Source organism: Galleria mellonella, unplaced genomic scaffold, assembly GCF_026898425.1.
Source record: "Galleria mellonella isolate WM207_F2 unplaced genomic scaffold, CSIRO_AGI_GalMel_v1 utg184, whole genome shotgun sequence".
In the NCBI taxonomy this organism is placed as follows: Eukaryota; Metazoa; Arthropoda; class Insecta; order Lepidoptera; family Pyralidae; genus Galleria; species Galleria mellonella.
Genome location: NW_026442025.1, coordinates 4,965,135 through 4,979,725, shown reverse-complemented (window position 1 = coordinate 4,979,725; position 14,591 = coordinate 4,965,135). Strand labels below are relative to the sequence as shown.

The window sequence follows — 14,591 nt, the reverse complement described above, 5'->3', positions numbered from 1 at the left end:
CTTTTATTTTATTTTATCCTTAATATAATAATTAAAGATTGTATCCCACAAAAAAACCGACTTCAATTGTGAAAAAAAAACCTTTATTTTCATTTAAAAACTAAACTAATGAACTGATTTTGAAAAAAAAATCTATGGGATCTATCTATAAGTATATTGTTTCAGATAAAAAAAGAATTATCGAAATCGGTTGAGAATTGACGGAGTTATAAGGTGACAAATATTTGTTACCTTATAACCCTTACTTCATAACTCATAAGGTTTTATTTAAATATTTAAAAAAATATTTAAAAAATAGAACCTCCTTCCTTTTAAAGTCGGTTGAAAATACGTACTGTAATAAGTATAAAGACGAGCGTGGTGGTGTAGCGATTTGCCTTAAACTCTGATGATAGCAGGTTCGATCCTCGCACAATACAAATATTTGTATTCATGAATATGTCTGTTTGTCTGGGTATTATATGTATATGTATTTACAAAAAAATATTATATAATATTAAAGTATGCGTATCATTTCTCATTATCATCATCTCTCAGTATGTATACATATCGCTCCAGAACAAGGACTTCATTTGATAACAGAATGCATTATATGCAAGCTGTCATATTGACGCAGTTTGTCTCAATAATATTTCTTTTATGGATAAAATGGAATGGCAACCCTGCCTACGCTAACGGTATACGCTGGCGGGGCACCAGTGCGAGATGATAGGTGAGAATGAAAAGGCAAGCCAGTTAACGCATCGTGACGAAAATACCTCGAATTCAGCACGATGGTTTCTAGGGGGATCATGTGGGCGTTAACTTGACAGGGTATATTGTATCAATGGGACTGGTAGTCCACATTACTAACAATTCCTTTCCCCTTTCTCAATAATATTAGCTACGCGAACGATGTGGTGCTTCTGAGTGCATTGGCTGATGGTTTGACGAAGCTTGGCATATTTGAAAAATATGCCCGCACTCACGACCTGCTGTATAATGTGAGGAAAATAATGTGTATGGTCTTTCAGGTCAGAGTAAGTGTTTAGATTACCACCACCCATTAAATTAAACAATACCCTGTTACATAAGGTGGAACACATTAAATAACTCGGTCACATGTTAACCTCTAACCTGAGAGACGATATGGAGAGAGAGAGAGAGTAAGCGTAGGGCGTTGTCCGTGAGTGCAAACATGATTGCTTGCAAGTTTTCACATTGTTCAAGAGACATCAAAATCACTAATTTTAGAGCATTTTGTACTTCCTTTCAGACGAGTAGTTTATGGGCTTTTTATACTCAGAAATAGTACAGAGTTCAATACAATAATGTATTTAGGGTACTGTTGGGAATGTTCCAGTTTTATAATGCATTGGGAATGTTAGCTGAAGCGCGTGTTGTTTCTACGTTACTATGTGAAAATACTGTACATCTCTGATGCGTAGAGTCCAGGCCAGCTTTGACACTATCCTAAGTGTATTTGGGGACCATCCAGACTGCCAGTATTTGAGTCATTGTAGTATGATTCACATGCTGGCTAATATACATAAATAAAGTAGCTTAAGTAGGTGATTGTAATAATCAATATAAAAATAGTGTGAGAATTGGTAAAATGAATAACAATTTATAATTATATTATTAAAAATCATTTGCCAAATGTATGTTATTTTAGAATGGCTGCATGTATTTAATTCTTTTTTTTTCTGTTGTATTTGTAATTGATACAACAAGGTGTGTATGACAGAAAATGTTTAAAAATTTGAAAAAAAAAAATATGGGAGTGTGACTTTCTATACCATTTCTATAACTTTGTCTGTTAGTAGCTTTACTTGCGCAACGATTTCATATTTTCCCATAGGAATGGGACAATTTGCCATAATGAAAACATATTTTAAGATCTAGACCTAGAGATTCTACATCTAGATATGCAATCATCAATACATGCTATTTAATCAATATCATTCCAATTTTTCCATGGTATACTACTGTCGATTTACTATTCAATTATTTGTATATATATTTTTAATTCTCCTTTTGTATCTATCTTTACGCCAAGTTCTTTTTAAAGTAGGTAGTTTCACTTTTTCTTTTACTTATTTATAAAAAATTAAATTTTAAGAAGATCTTATTGGTCTTTATAAATAACACAATTGTTTGGTATAATAACTTTTTTCGATATCAACAGGTTTATTACTCGCTAAGAAAAATAGTGCAGACTTTAATTATTTATCAAACTGGACCTCAACAATATTTTTCATGTATTTCATAAAAAAAGTAATATAGTAATCTAACCGTTCACGCACACTTGGAAATCTCACCTTGCATAATACGAACAATGATTTAAAACAAACGCGCTAATCCCTAATTTTCTAACACGCAATCGTCTAAGTATAAAATCCATCAACTCTTTGAGTTTAACTCAAGATATGAAGATGAAGGACCAAGTGTATTTTCTTCTGGCGATTTTCTGCATCAGTGTCAAAGCAGGTAAATATAAATACACACTTCAAATCTCTGAACGTTTTATCAATTCAAAGTTTTTCACATCGTTAACGAAATTCTTTTGATTCCGGTGCAGTGATGGATGTGTTGCTTTGAAGTCTTTGTTATCCACATAGGTTTTTTCAATGCATTTTAGTATTTCATATTTGGTTTTATATAAATTCACGATCAGTTCTTAACAGGTAAATAGTTCCTTTATCGTGGTATCATATCAGCCGTTAACTGTTTACTGCTGGACGTATGCATCATCCATAAGGGGATTTTGGCAGTAGTTGTCACGTTTGGTTGTTCAGTTTGGCAACCGCAGTTAGGCTTTGCTTAAATCAACATTTACGAGTAACTCTGTTGCCCATTCCTTAACCATTAAGTTTACCAACGGAAATGGAAGTGATGGCTCATTCTGCAAGAGAATCAAGTTACCGGAACCACATGGTAACTTATTATTCCTCATCAGCTATTATACGTCCACTGCTGGACATAGATCTCCCTCATAGGCTGCCATAAGGAACGGTCCTTAGTCATCCTGAGCCACTGACTCCCTGTAATGGATTTGAGGTCGTCACTTCTTGTAGTTGGGGCATTCGCCCACACTGCGGTTGTCCATACGAGGTCGCTACTCAAGAACCCTTCTTCCGACTTTTGTTTATTTATGCCTAAATAAACTTCATCTGTTTTTGTAGACGTTTTATTTCTGCAGTTTTGAGGTATGATTCTGTTATGTTGTTAAGGAAAGAGATGTAATGTCAATGTTTATATTTATTTGTCAATCTTAATTTTCCTATTTTATGAAACGTAGGCTTTGATACTCGAAAATAGTTATTTAATTGATATTTCTTATTAAGATTTAACACATGCTTTTTAATAGTTTATATAACCATATATATTTCATATTGGAAATATCCACGATTGAACGAAGACCAGATTATTACAATTAGAGGAAGATATGTATATAAAATTTTGCGTTTCCAGTGCAGCATGAATATGCTCCAGAAGAAATCATCCGTCCCTGTTACAGAGGCGACCTTGAATGCATGCAGAAGTTCATAGACTCCAGGAGTAACTGCGATCGGCCACTCAACCGTGTTCCCGACCCGTACCTTCGAGAATACAGTCTCATCTACCTGGTTGACTTTAATATAACCGTTATTCACATTAATAGCAACTTAAGCGGTTTAAACGGAGAAATCGAGGATTTTCAGTATGTTTTTGTTTTTTTTTATGCAACTCAGAATGGCAAAAAAAATGACAATTTGACAGTCTACCTGATTAAAAATGGTAATTAAATATGAATAAGACCATCATAAAATACACTCTGATGCCAATAGTCATCATACGTTGCCATTCTTGAGGCATGCCATTTCCGTATCCTAGCAATTTTACAGCCATATTCCATTCTTCACACCCAAGCTCGACCATGCAAGCATAGCTATTTCATGGTAGATACACAGAAACTTTTATACAAAGTCTCCCTCTGGATATAGTCTGATGGACCAATAATTCTTAAACTAGAAAACTATATGTTAACTGTAAGAGAATCCTAAAATATAATGTGTTATAACGTAATTTGTGACAATAGGGTTCCATTTGTATCTAGAACCTAATAGAATGATGATGATGACAATGTTCATGCTTTTAGACAGCAAATAACACTTCTTTACCATGCATAATAACATGAGGTATATAGCAATCCCTTATGTAAGGTAAAGAGGAAAAGAAATAGGTATATAAGAAAAGAAGAAAAGTTAGACAATTTGGATAAAAGAATAATAAATAGTAGATATAAATGAAGACAATTAAACTTTTTTTTTTTGTACAACTTAGAATGGCAAACAAGCTGACGGTCCACCTGATGGAAAGTGGTAACCGTCACCTATAGACGTGAGCAGTACCATAGACATAATAGTGTATACTGTTTCGTCCATGATACCCCCCATGCGTTGCCATTCCTGAGGACTCAGGTGTTATTCCTCTGTACCCAGTAAAAAAATCACATTATTTTTACTATTTTTGTATAAAATGCGATTTTAATTATTTACAGCATTAACAAAAATACCAATCAATTAGTGATAGCTGTATGGTTTGACAAGATAGATGTTTCCGTCGAGAATACCGTGGTGTACTTCCATCGTAGACGTGAAGTGCCCATTGTGACTGGTGATCGATCACGCATAGTATATCGTAAGTTATTTTTATTCTATCAGACGTTAACTGTCCACTGCTGGACATAGGCCTCCCTCATAAAGGGGATGTAGTTGCCACGCTTGGCTGGCGAGTTGGCAATCACAGCCAGTTTTCCGTGAAATTTTAAAACGCACGCTGCTACGTATAGCTCTACCATTATGTTCTCTCAGTCGCCTTTTACGACATCCATGCGAATAGAATGAGTGACCCATTCTATACCGGGACTATACTCATGCGGCGATATACCCATTTTTTATTAGTATTTCAGCCGTAACTGTCCGCTGCTGAACATAAGCCTTCCCCATAAGGAAAGTTTTGTCAGTAGTTGTCACTCTTGGCAGGTGGTTTGAGAAACACAGTTAGGCTTTTAGAGATGTTTTAAAAGGAGAGAAACTGCTGTTCATTCCTCGTTCTTCTTTAGTAGCCTTTTACGACACCCAGGGAAGAAGGGCTGGTCTTATTCTATACCGGGGCACACACGGCAAGATATATACTCATATTAGCCGTTAATTGTCTACTGTTAAACATAGGCTTCCCCATAAGGAGGAGGGAAAGGAAGGGTTAGCCGCTTAGCCGGCAGATTGACAACCGCAGTTAAGCTTCGGTGATGTTTTAATAGGAAGCTGCTGTCTATTGCTCGACCATTAAGTTCTTTAACTCGCCTCTTATGACACCAATGGGAAAGCAAAAGGTTTTTTTTTAATGGGTGATAATGCAATGGTAACCCCACCCGCGCTATCGGTATACACCGGCGGGGCACCAGTGAAGGATGACAGGTGAGGATGAAGCAGGTCAGTTAGCCCATCGTGACGAATTCAATAAGAATTGTTCACGATGGTTTCCAGGGGGAACCACGTGGAGGTCGACCTAATAGGGCATATTGCTAACAATAGGGCTGTCAATCTCCATTGCTAACAATCCCTTTCCCCCCTGGAAAGGAAGAGGTGACCTATTCTATGTCGGGAAAACAAACCAATATTATACTGTATTACCTTGTTATACAGGTCGGACGCACATAACTACAATTGTTCCTTTATCACCAACGATTGATTTTAATCACATGTTGGCGACTGCATACAGTGAAGAGGATAATCTACAATTAACATTCGGCCCGGGTATTACTGCTGGTAAGTATATCAGAAACTTATGTAAATAAAGCTACATTGACACTGTAATATCTATCATGATTCGTTCTCAATGTGAACTCGAACTGGTATAATAGTAACACTTCGGTAAGAAATATTTTTTTAGGGTATTTTTACATTCATATGGTCTTACTATAAAAACATTAGAACTGTTTACCTGAACACTGTTTAACTAAATTCTATTCTAGTGGTATAAAAAAAGTGTTAACATTGTTTAATGTAATATATCTATAGATTATTATAACAATATATATTATTTTAAATATCTTTATTAGAGACTTTATTTTGTTTAAACATAAACAGATGTTAGAAACGCCTTTGCAGTATAGTACATATTTAAATATATACATTAAGGTACAAAGAGCGGTCTTACCGTTAAGGCAATCTCTTACGGATAACCTGTGGTTAGGAGAATACATAGAACAACAATACTTACTGATTGATCCCATAGAAATTGTATCAAGATCGATTTTGTAGATTAGTTTTTAGATCAAATAATAATTAGTTTTTTCTTTGTGGGACAAAATCTTTATGTTTTGCGGTAACACATTTAAAAAAAAAAAAATTTTTACAGCACCCGGAGTCCAGACATCTGTAGCGACGGTCGTCGGCAATCTTGATTTGGCCACACGAAACATACTTTTTACCGAATCAAGATCATTCATCAGCATCTTCATTAAACACGTACTGTGCGGTTACAAAGAAATATTGTAAATGCAATTAATCTGTTTATGGTGGGCATTAATGACATTTGGTGCAGTTTGGAATTCATCTTTATAAGTTTGAAAACATATTATTTATATGTAAGAATACCCGGATTAGTATATATGTATTATAGTCGAAAATGTTGGACTAGTTTCGGAACCATCCGGGATCCTTAGTCATGAGTTCTTATATTAAACTGTAATGTGTACTCACGAAACTTTTGACAATAAATTTTTACTATTCCAATATACTTTGATTTAAGTACTAGTTGTTATGGGTGACTTCCTCTTTACCGGAACCGTGACCGGAATATGTAGACTGCAGATTTAAAAATAGGCTATGCCCACCCCCATACTACATAGTACGTGTTCAATTCCACAATGATTGGTTAAACCGTTAAGAGACAACAAACAAAGAAATAAACAAATTTTCATATTTATGATATTAGTAAGAATAAAAGAAAAGAAAACAGCATATTCCTTTTTTAAAGGCCAGCAGCACACCTGTAATACCGTTGGTGCTGTAGGTGATCATGGGCAGTGGTAGTCACTTACCGTTAGGTGAGCCGCATGTTTGTTTGTCCCCGGTGTTGTAAAAACAAAAATATTTTGTAACCTAATCAGTTATATGATAATCTGAACAAAAAACTTATACTTCTGATAGTGCCTTGATACGGGGATAGTGGTCCTTTTTTAATAGGAGCGAATGGAATGATCTTCTGCGCTATCGGTATACACTGGCCGATCCCCAGGGAAAGATGATAAATGAAGATGAGGATGAAAGCTGGTCAGTTAGCCTCTTGTGACGAATATACTACCAGAGGGAGACTTTGTACAAAAGTCGTTTGCTTGGGCACCTCTGTCGTGCATTCGTGTTTCTACCGTGAAGTAGTTGTGTTTGCATGGCTGTGTTTCGGTTTGAAGGGTAGGATATGGCAGTGAATTTACAGGGTACAGAGGAAAAACACCTAAGTTCTCAGGAATGGCAATGCACGGGGGGTATCATGGGCGAAACAGTATGTTCTATTATATCCATGGTACTACTCATGTCTATATGCGACGGTTACCATTTTCCATCAGGTGGGCCGTCAGCTTGTTTGCCATTCTAAGTTGCATAAAAAAATATTATACATGAATTAATTAAAATAAGCCAGATATAAATCAAAATAATCGGTAAAGAGTCTCAGGCTCTACCGACTGAGCTAGCCGTGCTGGCCCTGCGTGGCAACTGACGGCAAAACCCCAAAAGAGGGAGGCATGGTAAACAGTGGACAATTGGCTGCTGATATGATGACAGGATAATCGGTAAAGATAAGCATCATTACAAATCATTATGAACTATTTGTTTTTTTTTTTAATATATTCGTAAGAGTATTGTATCGTTTTTATTTTTCAATTTAATCTTATAATACAATCTCATAATAATTGAGTATTTTTTTAAATAATATATACTTTTCTACAACACTTCCCAAACAATTCTGTCCATATGGTGCCTATATTATATCTTATTACAAATTCTTCATAAGAGGCTTTATGGCGTGACGGTGTTAAAAAGTTCACACAAGAATAATAATATTTTATAATATATTTGAGCAATGGATGTGGCATTTTATATTTTATAATGTATTTGTTTTTGACAGATTGAAATATTTATGGTTTTTTAGATAGATAGATAGATAGAGATTCTTTATTATTTCCTCCAAAAGACGACAATAGTAAACTTATTATAAATATAAACAATTACAAGAAATAATCACAATGAGGAAACAATTGGCAATTAATTAATTTAATTTAGCAACTTAAATAAGTTACAATTAATCGATACTTTTAGGAAAAAGTACTAATATATGTTAAATTTTTTTAATGGATATATCTTCTAAAATGTAATTTTAACTCTTTACGTCTACGTTTACGATATAAGGGTAGTATCGTGTGTAAGAAATGGGTAAAGATGAAATCAGCTCAATTAGTCCGTTGAGACGAATTCACTTGTAATTAACCAATCTCAGGATGGTTTCAGAAAACAGTAAAAATCTTTAAGCTGAAGTGACTTATGTTGCGAAGTAATCGATAAATAGATTGTAATTGTTTTTATAATATTAAAACAATAAATCATCATCATTTCATTTCATTTATTTTGATTTATTTTCTGTTAAAAAAGGATATTTTGTAATACTCTAAATAGTAACACTTTGTAGATTTGTAAAGTGGATAGATAAACGATGTAATTGTATTTTCTCTCTAACATAGGTACAAAGAACAAATATAACATATATCGACATAACAATAAAAATAAAATAACATACATATTAAAATGAAAGAATACAAAATATACAAAAATAAAAGAAATCATGTTGGCCACATAAAGTAATCTCCTCTCAGTTTACAGCTCTGCTCTATTGCGTACATTTTGCTGTGATGCCGCCTCCATTAATTATTTCTATCATAGAGGTTTTTTCATGAGGTCGAATGCGCCGCCGCTCGGCTTAATAACAACTCATCTTTACCTTGCGAACAATATGCTTAACTTTTAACTTCCAACAAGTTTACGTTCAAATTCCTTATAATAAACTTCTGCAATGTATATCCTACTGGTGTTATAAATGTGAAAGTATGTCTTGATGATTATAGATATATGTTACTCAGTAATCTGAGTATATTTATTTATTTATTTATTATTTAAAATTTAATGCACAGTAAAATTCTATGTACATTAGGCGGATTTGTCAAACCGAGAAATACGTAGGCGGTGCATCATTAAATAGAGTAAAGCTATCTTTTATACATCTTTAACATTAGCTAAAACTACTGATCGGATTTTAGTCCAAAAACAATATTTAATAAAATCAAATTTGTATTGCTGGCTTCTAATATCCATTCCGTTAGACGCTGTATAAAAATTGTTATGTAATTTAATTTTTTAATAATAACAATTATAAATGTTATAAAAAAATTTAGGTTTTTTTTTATTTAACTTAGAATGGTAAACAAGCTGAAATGTAACGGCTCACCTGTAACCGTCGAATATAGACATGAACAGTATCATGGACACAACAGCGTATACTGTATGTATTTTACTACTATGTAATAACATACGAGTAAATACCATTGCCATTTAGGTCCCGGCATAGAATAGGTCACCTCTTTTTTCCTGTGGGAGACGACTAAGGAAGCTTATGGTGGAGGAATAGGCAGCAGCGTCCTCTTAAAACATCACCGCAAGCCAAACTGCGGTTGCCTGCCTGCCTGCCTGTCAAGCCAATTACTGGCAAAACCCTCTTTATTTATTTATTTATTCACAGGTAAACCAACTACTGGCAAAACCCCCCTTTATTTATTTATTTATTCACAGGAAAACCAGGGCTACACCAGAGCCAATAGATACAGTTTAGGATCATAAATTAAGCCACTAATAGGTTTTTACAAGTAGCAACAATATAGATAAAAGAAACACCAAAATACAAAGCAACAAAAATAGGAATTAACCAAAAAAATACAAACAAACAAAATAATGAAAACAAAAAAAAAAATTATGAATAAAATACAAAATAAAAATTAAATTTAAATATTTGATTAAAATATGGCCTTCTTATCCATATAATAGGTATTCAAAATGATTATGAATCAAAAAAATTGCTTACTCAGTTGGTCTCTCGCTGATATTATATTTTTTGAAAATAAATCTATATTAAGAGTTCTAGAAAGAGTATTAAAGTTGTTCAGCAGTGGAAAGTTAATGACTGATACAACAAAATACCATTTGACAAATTACTATTACCATCTATACATATATATATATATATATATATATATATATATATATATATATATACACACTTACTACTATAAAAGCAAATGTTTTACGGAGAACAATATATGGATGAATATTATTACTTTTTTACACAATAACTACGGAACGAATTTGAAGGAAATTTGATACACGAATAGGTTATATCCTAACTTAGGAGATATGATACGTTTATATGTTAATTAACTTTTACCCATATCTTTGTCTGCGTGGCCAGGATGTGTTCATTGACCTCGATAAAAAGTAGCCTATGTCCTTAAATACAAGGCTACGAATATCGTCGACCTTATTAAATTCAGTCATTAAAAATCAAATTGCGTGTATAACTAAACTATATATTGTTAATGTTTTGTTATAATGTTTTTGCTAATCCTAAAATTATATACACGTAAAGCATTGTAAGGTTAAATATAGTAATAATGTTAGTTAAAATTAGAGATTTAAGAGGACGTACGAATCAAATACAAATAATACCATTGGATATATTATATTATAAAACTCCATCTAGTGCCAAACTAAATTTGTTTTATGGGCACTGATTGATATATTTAAATACTTTTTTCCTTTTAAATACAGACATGTTATACATACATATTAAACAACTAGACCAATACAAACAGACCAACTGATTAATACAACCGTTTAAGTTATGGGTGTACAGAACCCGCGAAAATGTACGTGAAACGGTGTGTTAAATAAAAAAATGAAGGCGTCGCTTTATCTAGTGAAAGTTCATCCTATATTGCGTTTACCTGTCCGAGATCGCTACTCAAGAGCAATTCTTGCCCATCTGTTATCAGTTCTTCGAGCTATGTGACCAGCCAGTTGTCACTTCAGCTTTCTTACCCTTCAAGATAAGTCGATCACTTTAATTCTTTTGCGAATATTTTCATTTCAAATAAATAGTTAGTTATAGTTTCAAATAAATAGTTAGTAAATAAATAGTTTTCATTTTTTAATTTTAAATATTTATTGTATATAATTTTGCTTCAAAGAATATATAGTTTTTTTTCTGTTATAGGTATGACGATAAAAGTCTTTTTTGTTATGCAACTTAGAATGTTAAACAAGCTGATGGCCCACCTGATGAAAAGTAACCGTCACCTATAGACATGAGCAGTAGTACCATGGACATAACAGAGTGTACTGTTTCGCCCATGATATCCCCCATGCGTTGCTATTTCTGAAGACTCAGGTATTATTCCTCTGTATCCTGTAAATTCACTGCCATACCCCATCCTTCAAACCGAAACACAGCTATGCAAACACAACTGCTTCATGATAGAAACACGGATGAGACAGAGGTGACCAAGCAAACGATTTTTGTACAAAGTCTCCCTCTGGTTATTTAGGTTGCATTATTTATTACCTATGTACAAGCAAATTTATTAAAAAATTTATTTTTTTAATCAAGTGGTTTTGCCACATTGAAGACTTGTTTTTTTTTTTTGCGCAACATAATCTCTTTTGTCATTTAAGTTTGTAAAGGTGGATGGATAAATGGATGAATGGATGCTTATTACTGTTAAATGCAAACACCTTTAAACGGAGTTTAATGAAACTTAATACATGGATAAGTTATATCCTAACTTAGCATATAGGATAATTTGTTTATTAAATCATTTGGGTAAAACTAAGAGATATAGTTAATTAATTAAAAGTAAAATCATTCGCCACTTTAATATTAGCGCAATAAATATGAATAACTATGTACTTAAAAAAGTAATGTTAAACCGACATCTGTTATCACGCAATCCTGTACGGTATAAAATATTTCATGAACATCTTTAACACAAATTGCGAAGATGAAGGCTCTATTGTATTGTTTTCTTTTAACTCTTTTCTGTTTTAGTGTGAGAGCAGGTGAGTATATACACAACGCACACAGCAACGAATTAAAATGAACCACCATTTTTAACATCATATTAGCCATTAACTGTCCACTGCTGATAATAGGCCTCCCATATGAGCAAGGGTTTTGCCAGTAGTTGCTACGTTTGGCAGACGGTTTTGCAACCACAGTTACGTTTTGGAAATGTTTAAAAAGAGACGCTGCTGCCCATCCCTCACCATTAAGCTCTCTTAGTCACCTCCTACGATACCTACGGGAAAGGAAAAGGTGGCCTATTTTTTTTATACTACTTAGAATGGCAAACAAGCTGACGGCCCACCTGATGGAAAGTGGTAACCGTCGCTTATAGACATGAGCAGTACCATGGACATAACAAAATATACTGTTTCGCCCATGATACCCCCCATGCGTTGCCATTCCTGAGGACTCAGGTGTTATTCCTCTGTACCCAGTAAATTTATGCCATATTCCACCCTTCAAACCGAAACACAGCCATGCAAACACAACTGCTTCACGATTGAAACACGAATGGGATAGAGGTACCCAAGCAATCGACTTTTATCGATTTATCGATTTATATATTAAGTATCATGGGCGAAACAGTATACTCTGTTATGTCCGTGGTACTACTCATGTCTATAGGCGACGATTACCACTTTCCATCAGGTGGGACGTCAGCTTGTTTGCCATTCTAAGTTGTATAAAAAAAATTAACAAACAAAATGAATAATTGATATTAGGCAATTGTTTTTTATATTCCAGGTTACGCCGAAATACCAGTATTCCCTAAAATACGCATCGCCGAAGATTTGCCCTCTCCAATTTGGAATAACACTGATTGGGATGAAATCATACGGCCATGCCCCAAAGGAGATATTGTCTGTATGCAGAAATTCCTGGCTTCCAGGCGAGATTGTTCTCCACCACTTGGACATGTTCCTGACCCGTACTATCGAGAGAATAATATACTTTACTACGTTGACTTTAACGCTACAGTGTTGTTTACTAAAAATAAAGTAAGCGGTTTGAACGGAGAAATTCAGGAATTCCAGTAAGTATTTATAAATACGCAGTGCAGGACAACTCCCACTAGATGGAGTTATAGCCTGAAATGTATTATAGGGAGTCGCTGGATGCAAGTGGCTAAGAATCGTTCCTTATGGCAGTTTATGAGGAAGGCCTATGTTCAGCAGTGGACAGATAATGGCTGATATGATGATACCTTATAAATGTCACTATCATCATCATCATCATCATCGTGACGGGGATATGTTTACTGACCAGGATAAAAGTAACCTATATCATTCTCCATCCAATATGTGTACACCAAATTTCATAGTGATTAGTTATCCCGTTAAGGCGCATTATTTTTTTTATACAACTTAGAATGGCAAACAAGCTGACGGTCCACCTGATGGAAAGTGGTAACCGTCGCCTATAGACATGAGCAGTATCAGTGTACATTGTTTCGCCCATGATACCCCCCAAGCGTTGCCATTCTTAAGGACTCAGGTATTATTCCTCTGTACTCTGTAAATTCACGCCATATCCCACCCTTCAAACCGAAACACAGCCATGGAAACACAACTGCTTCACGGTTGAAACGCGAATGGGAACAAACAAACAAACTCACTTTCATATTTATATTATCAGTAAAGATTTATATACATATATTATATGCAACTGTACTTATAATTTCCAGCATTAATAAACGTACCAATCAACTGGTATTAGCTGTGTGGTTTGACACCATAGACGTAAAGGTCGAGAAAGCTGTGGTGTACCATCATAGAAGAGGTCAAGTTCCCATTGTTCATGGTGATTGGTCGCGCATAATATATCGTAAGTAAAATATCTTTATTGAGAAATAACATTGGAAGAAAATAGCGTCATGACCCAGCGATGTACAGACTGCAAAGGTTGGGGGTTCAAATCTAGTTACAAAAACAGTTTCTGTACTAATTTAATGTCCGAATAACTTTCCGGTGCTAGAAAACAGCGACAACAAACCAAATTAGTACGAATGACGACCGTAGGCTCGTTTCATGGCACGTTAGATTATACATCTATAGTAATGTCTGAGATTAGTAATGGGGAATAGCAACCCTATTACTAATAATATACTCTATCAGATCAACCTTAACACGATTGGAAACCACTGTATTTGGTTCATTGTTGAATTGATCACAATGGGCTAACTGACCTGCTTCATCTTCATTTATTTCCTCCACTGGTGCCCCGCCAGTGTATACCGATAGCGCAGGCGTAGTTATCATTCCATTATCATTCATTAAAAAAAAAGTTTACTACCCATATTGCTGTACAAATTGTCTCAAATAATTTCAAGCAAAAAACTAATGTAAGCCCTTATATTTTAGGTCGAATATTAATAACAACTACTACTCCGTTATCACCAA

At 34.3% G+C, this 14,591-nt stretch overlaps 2 protein-coding genes across 3 annotated transcripts in view; one reads left to right on the top strand and one right to left on the bottom strand.

Moving 5' to 3' along the window:
- Window positions 1-14,591, bottom strand: part of LOC113512112 (carbonic anhydrase-related protein 10) — an 85,957-nt gene that overhangs the window by 57,920 nt on the left and 13,446 nt on the right. The gene's annotated exons all lie outside the window — the stretch shown is intronic.
- On the top strand, window positions 2,415-6,724 carry LOC128200419 (uncharacterized). The gene is made up of 5 exons (XM_052893807.1): window positions 2,415-2,469; window positions 3,454-3,682; window positions 4,523-4,662; window positions 5,670-5,792; window positions 6,385-6,724. The coding sequence occupies exons 1-5, from the start codon at window positions 2,415-2,417 to the stop codon at window positions 6,522-6,524; spliced, it is 687 nt and encodes a 228-aa protein (XP_052749767.1). The 3' UTR covers window positions 6,525-6,724.

Excerpts from the sequence above, each read along its gene's own strand:
- LOC128200419 (XM_052893807.1), top strand. The coding sequence starts at position 2,415 with ATGAAGGACCAAGTGTATTTTCTTCTGGCGATTTTCTGCATCAGTGTC. Across the intron at positions 3,683-4,522 it reads GGAGAAATCGAGGATTTTCA|CATTAACAAAAATACCAATC; the intron begins GTATGTTTTTGT and ends AATTATTTACAG. Across the intron at positions 4,663-5,669 it reads TCGATCACGCATAGTATATC|GTCGGACGCACATAACTACA; the intron begins GTAAGTTATTTT and ends CTTGTTATACAG.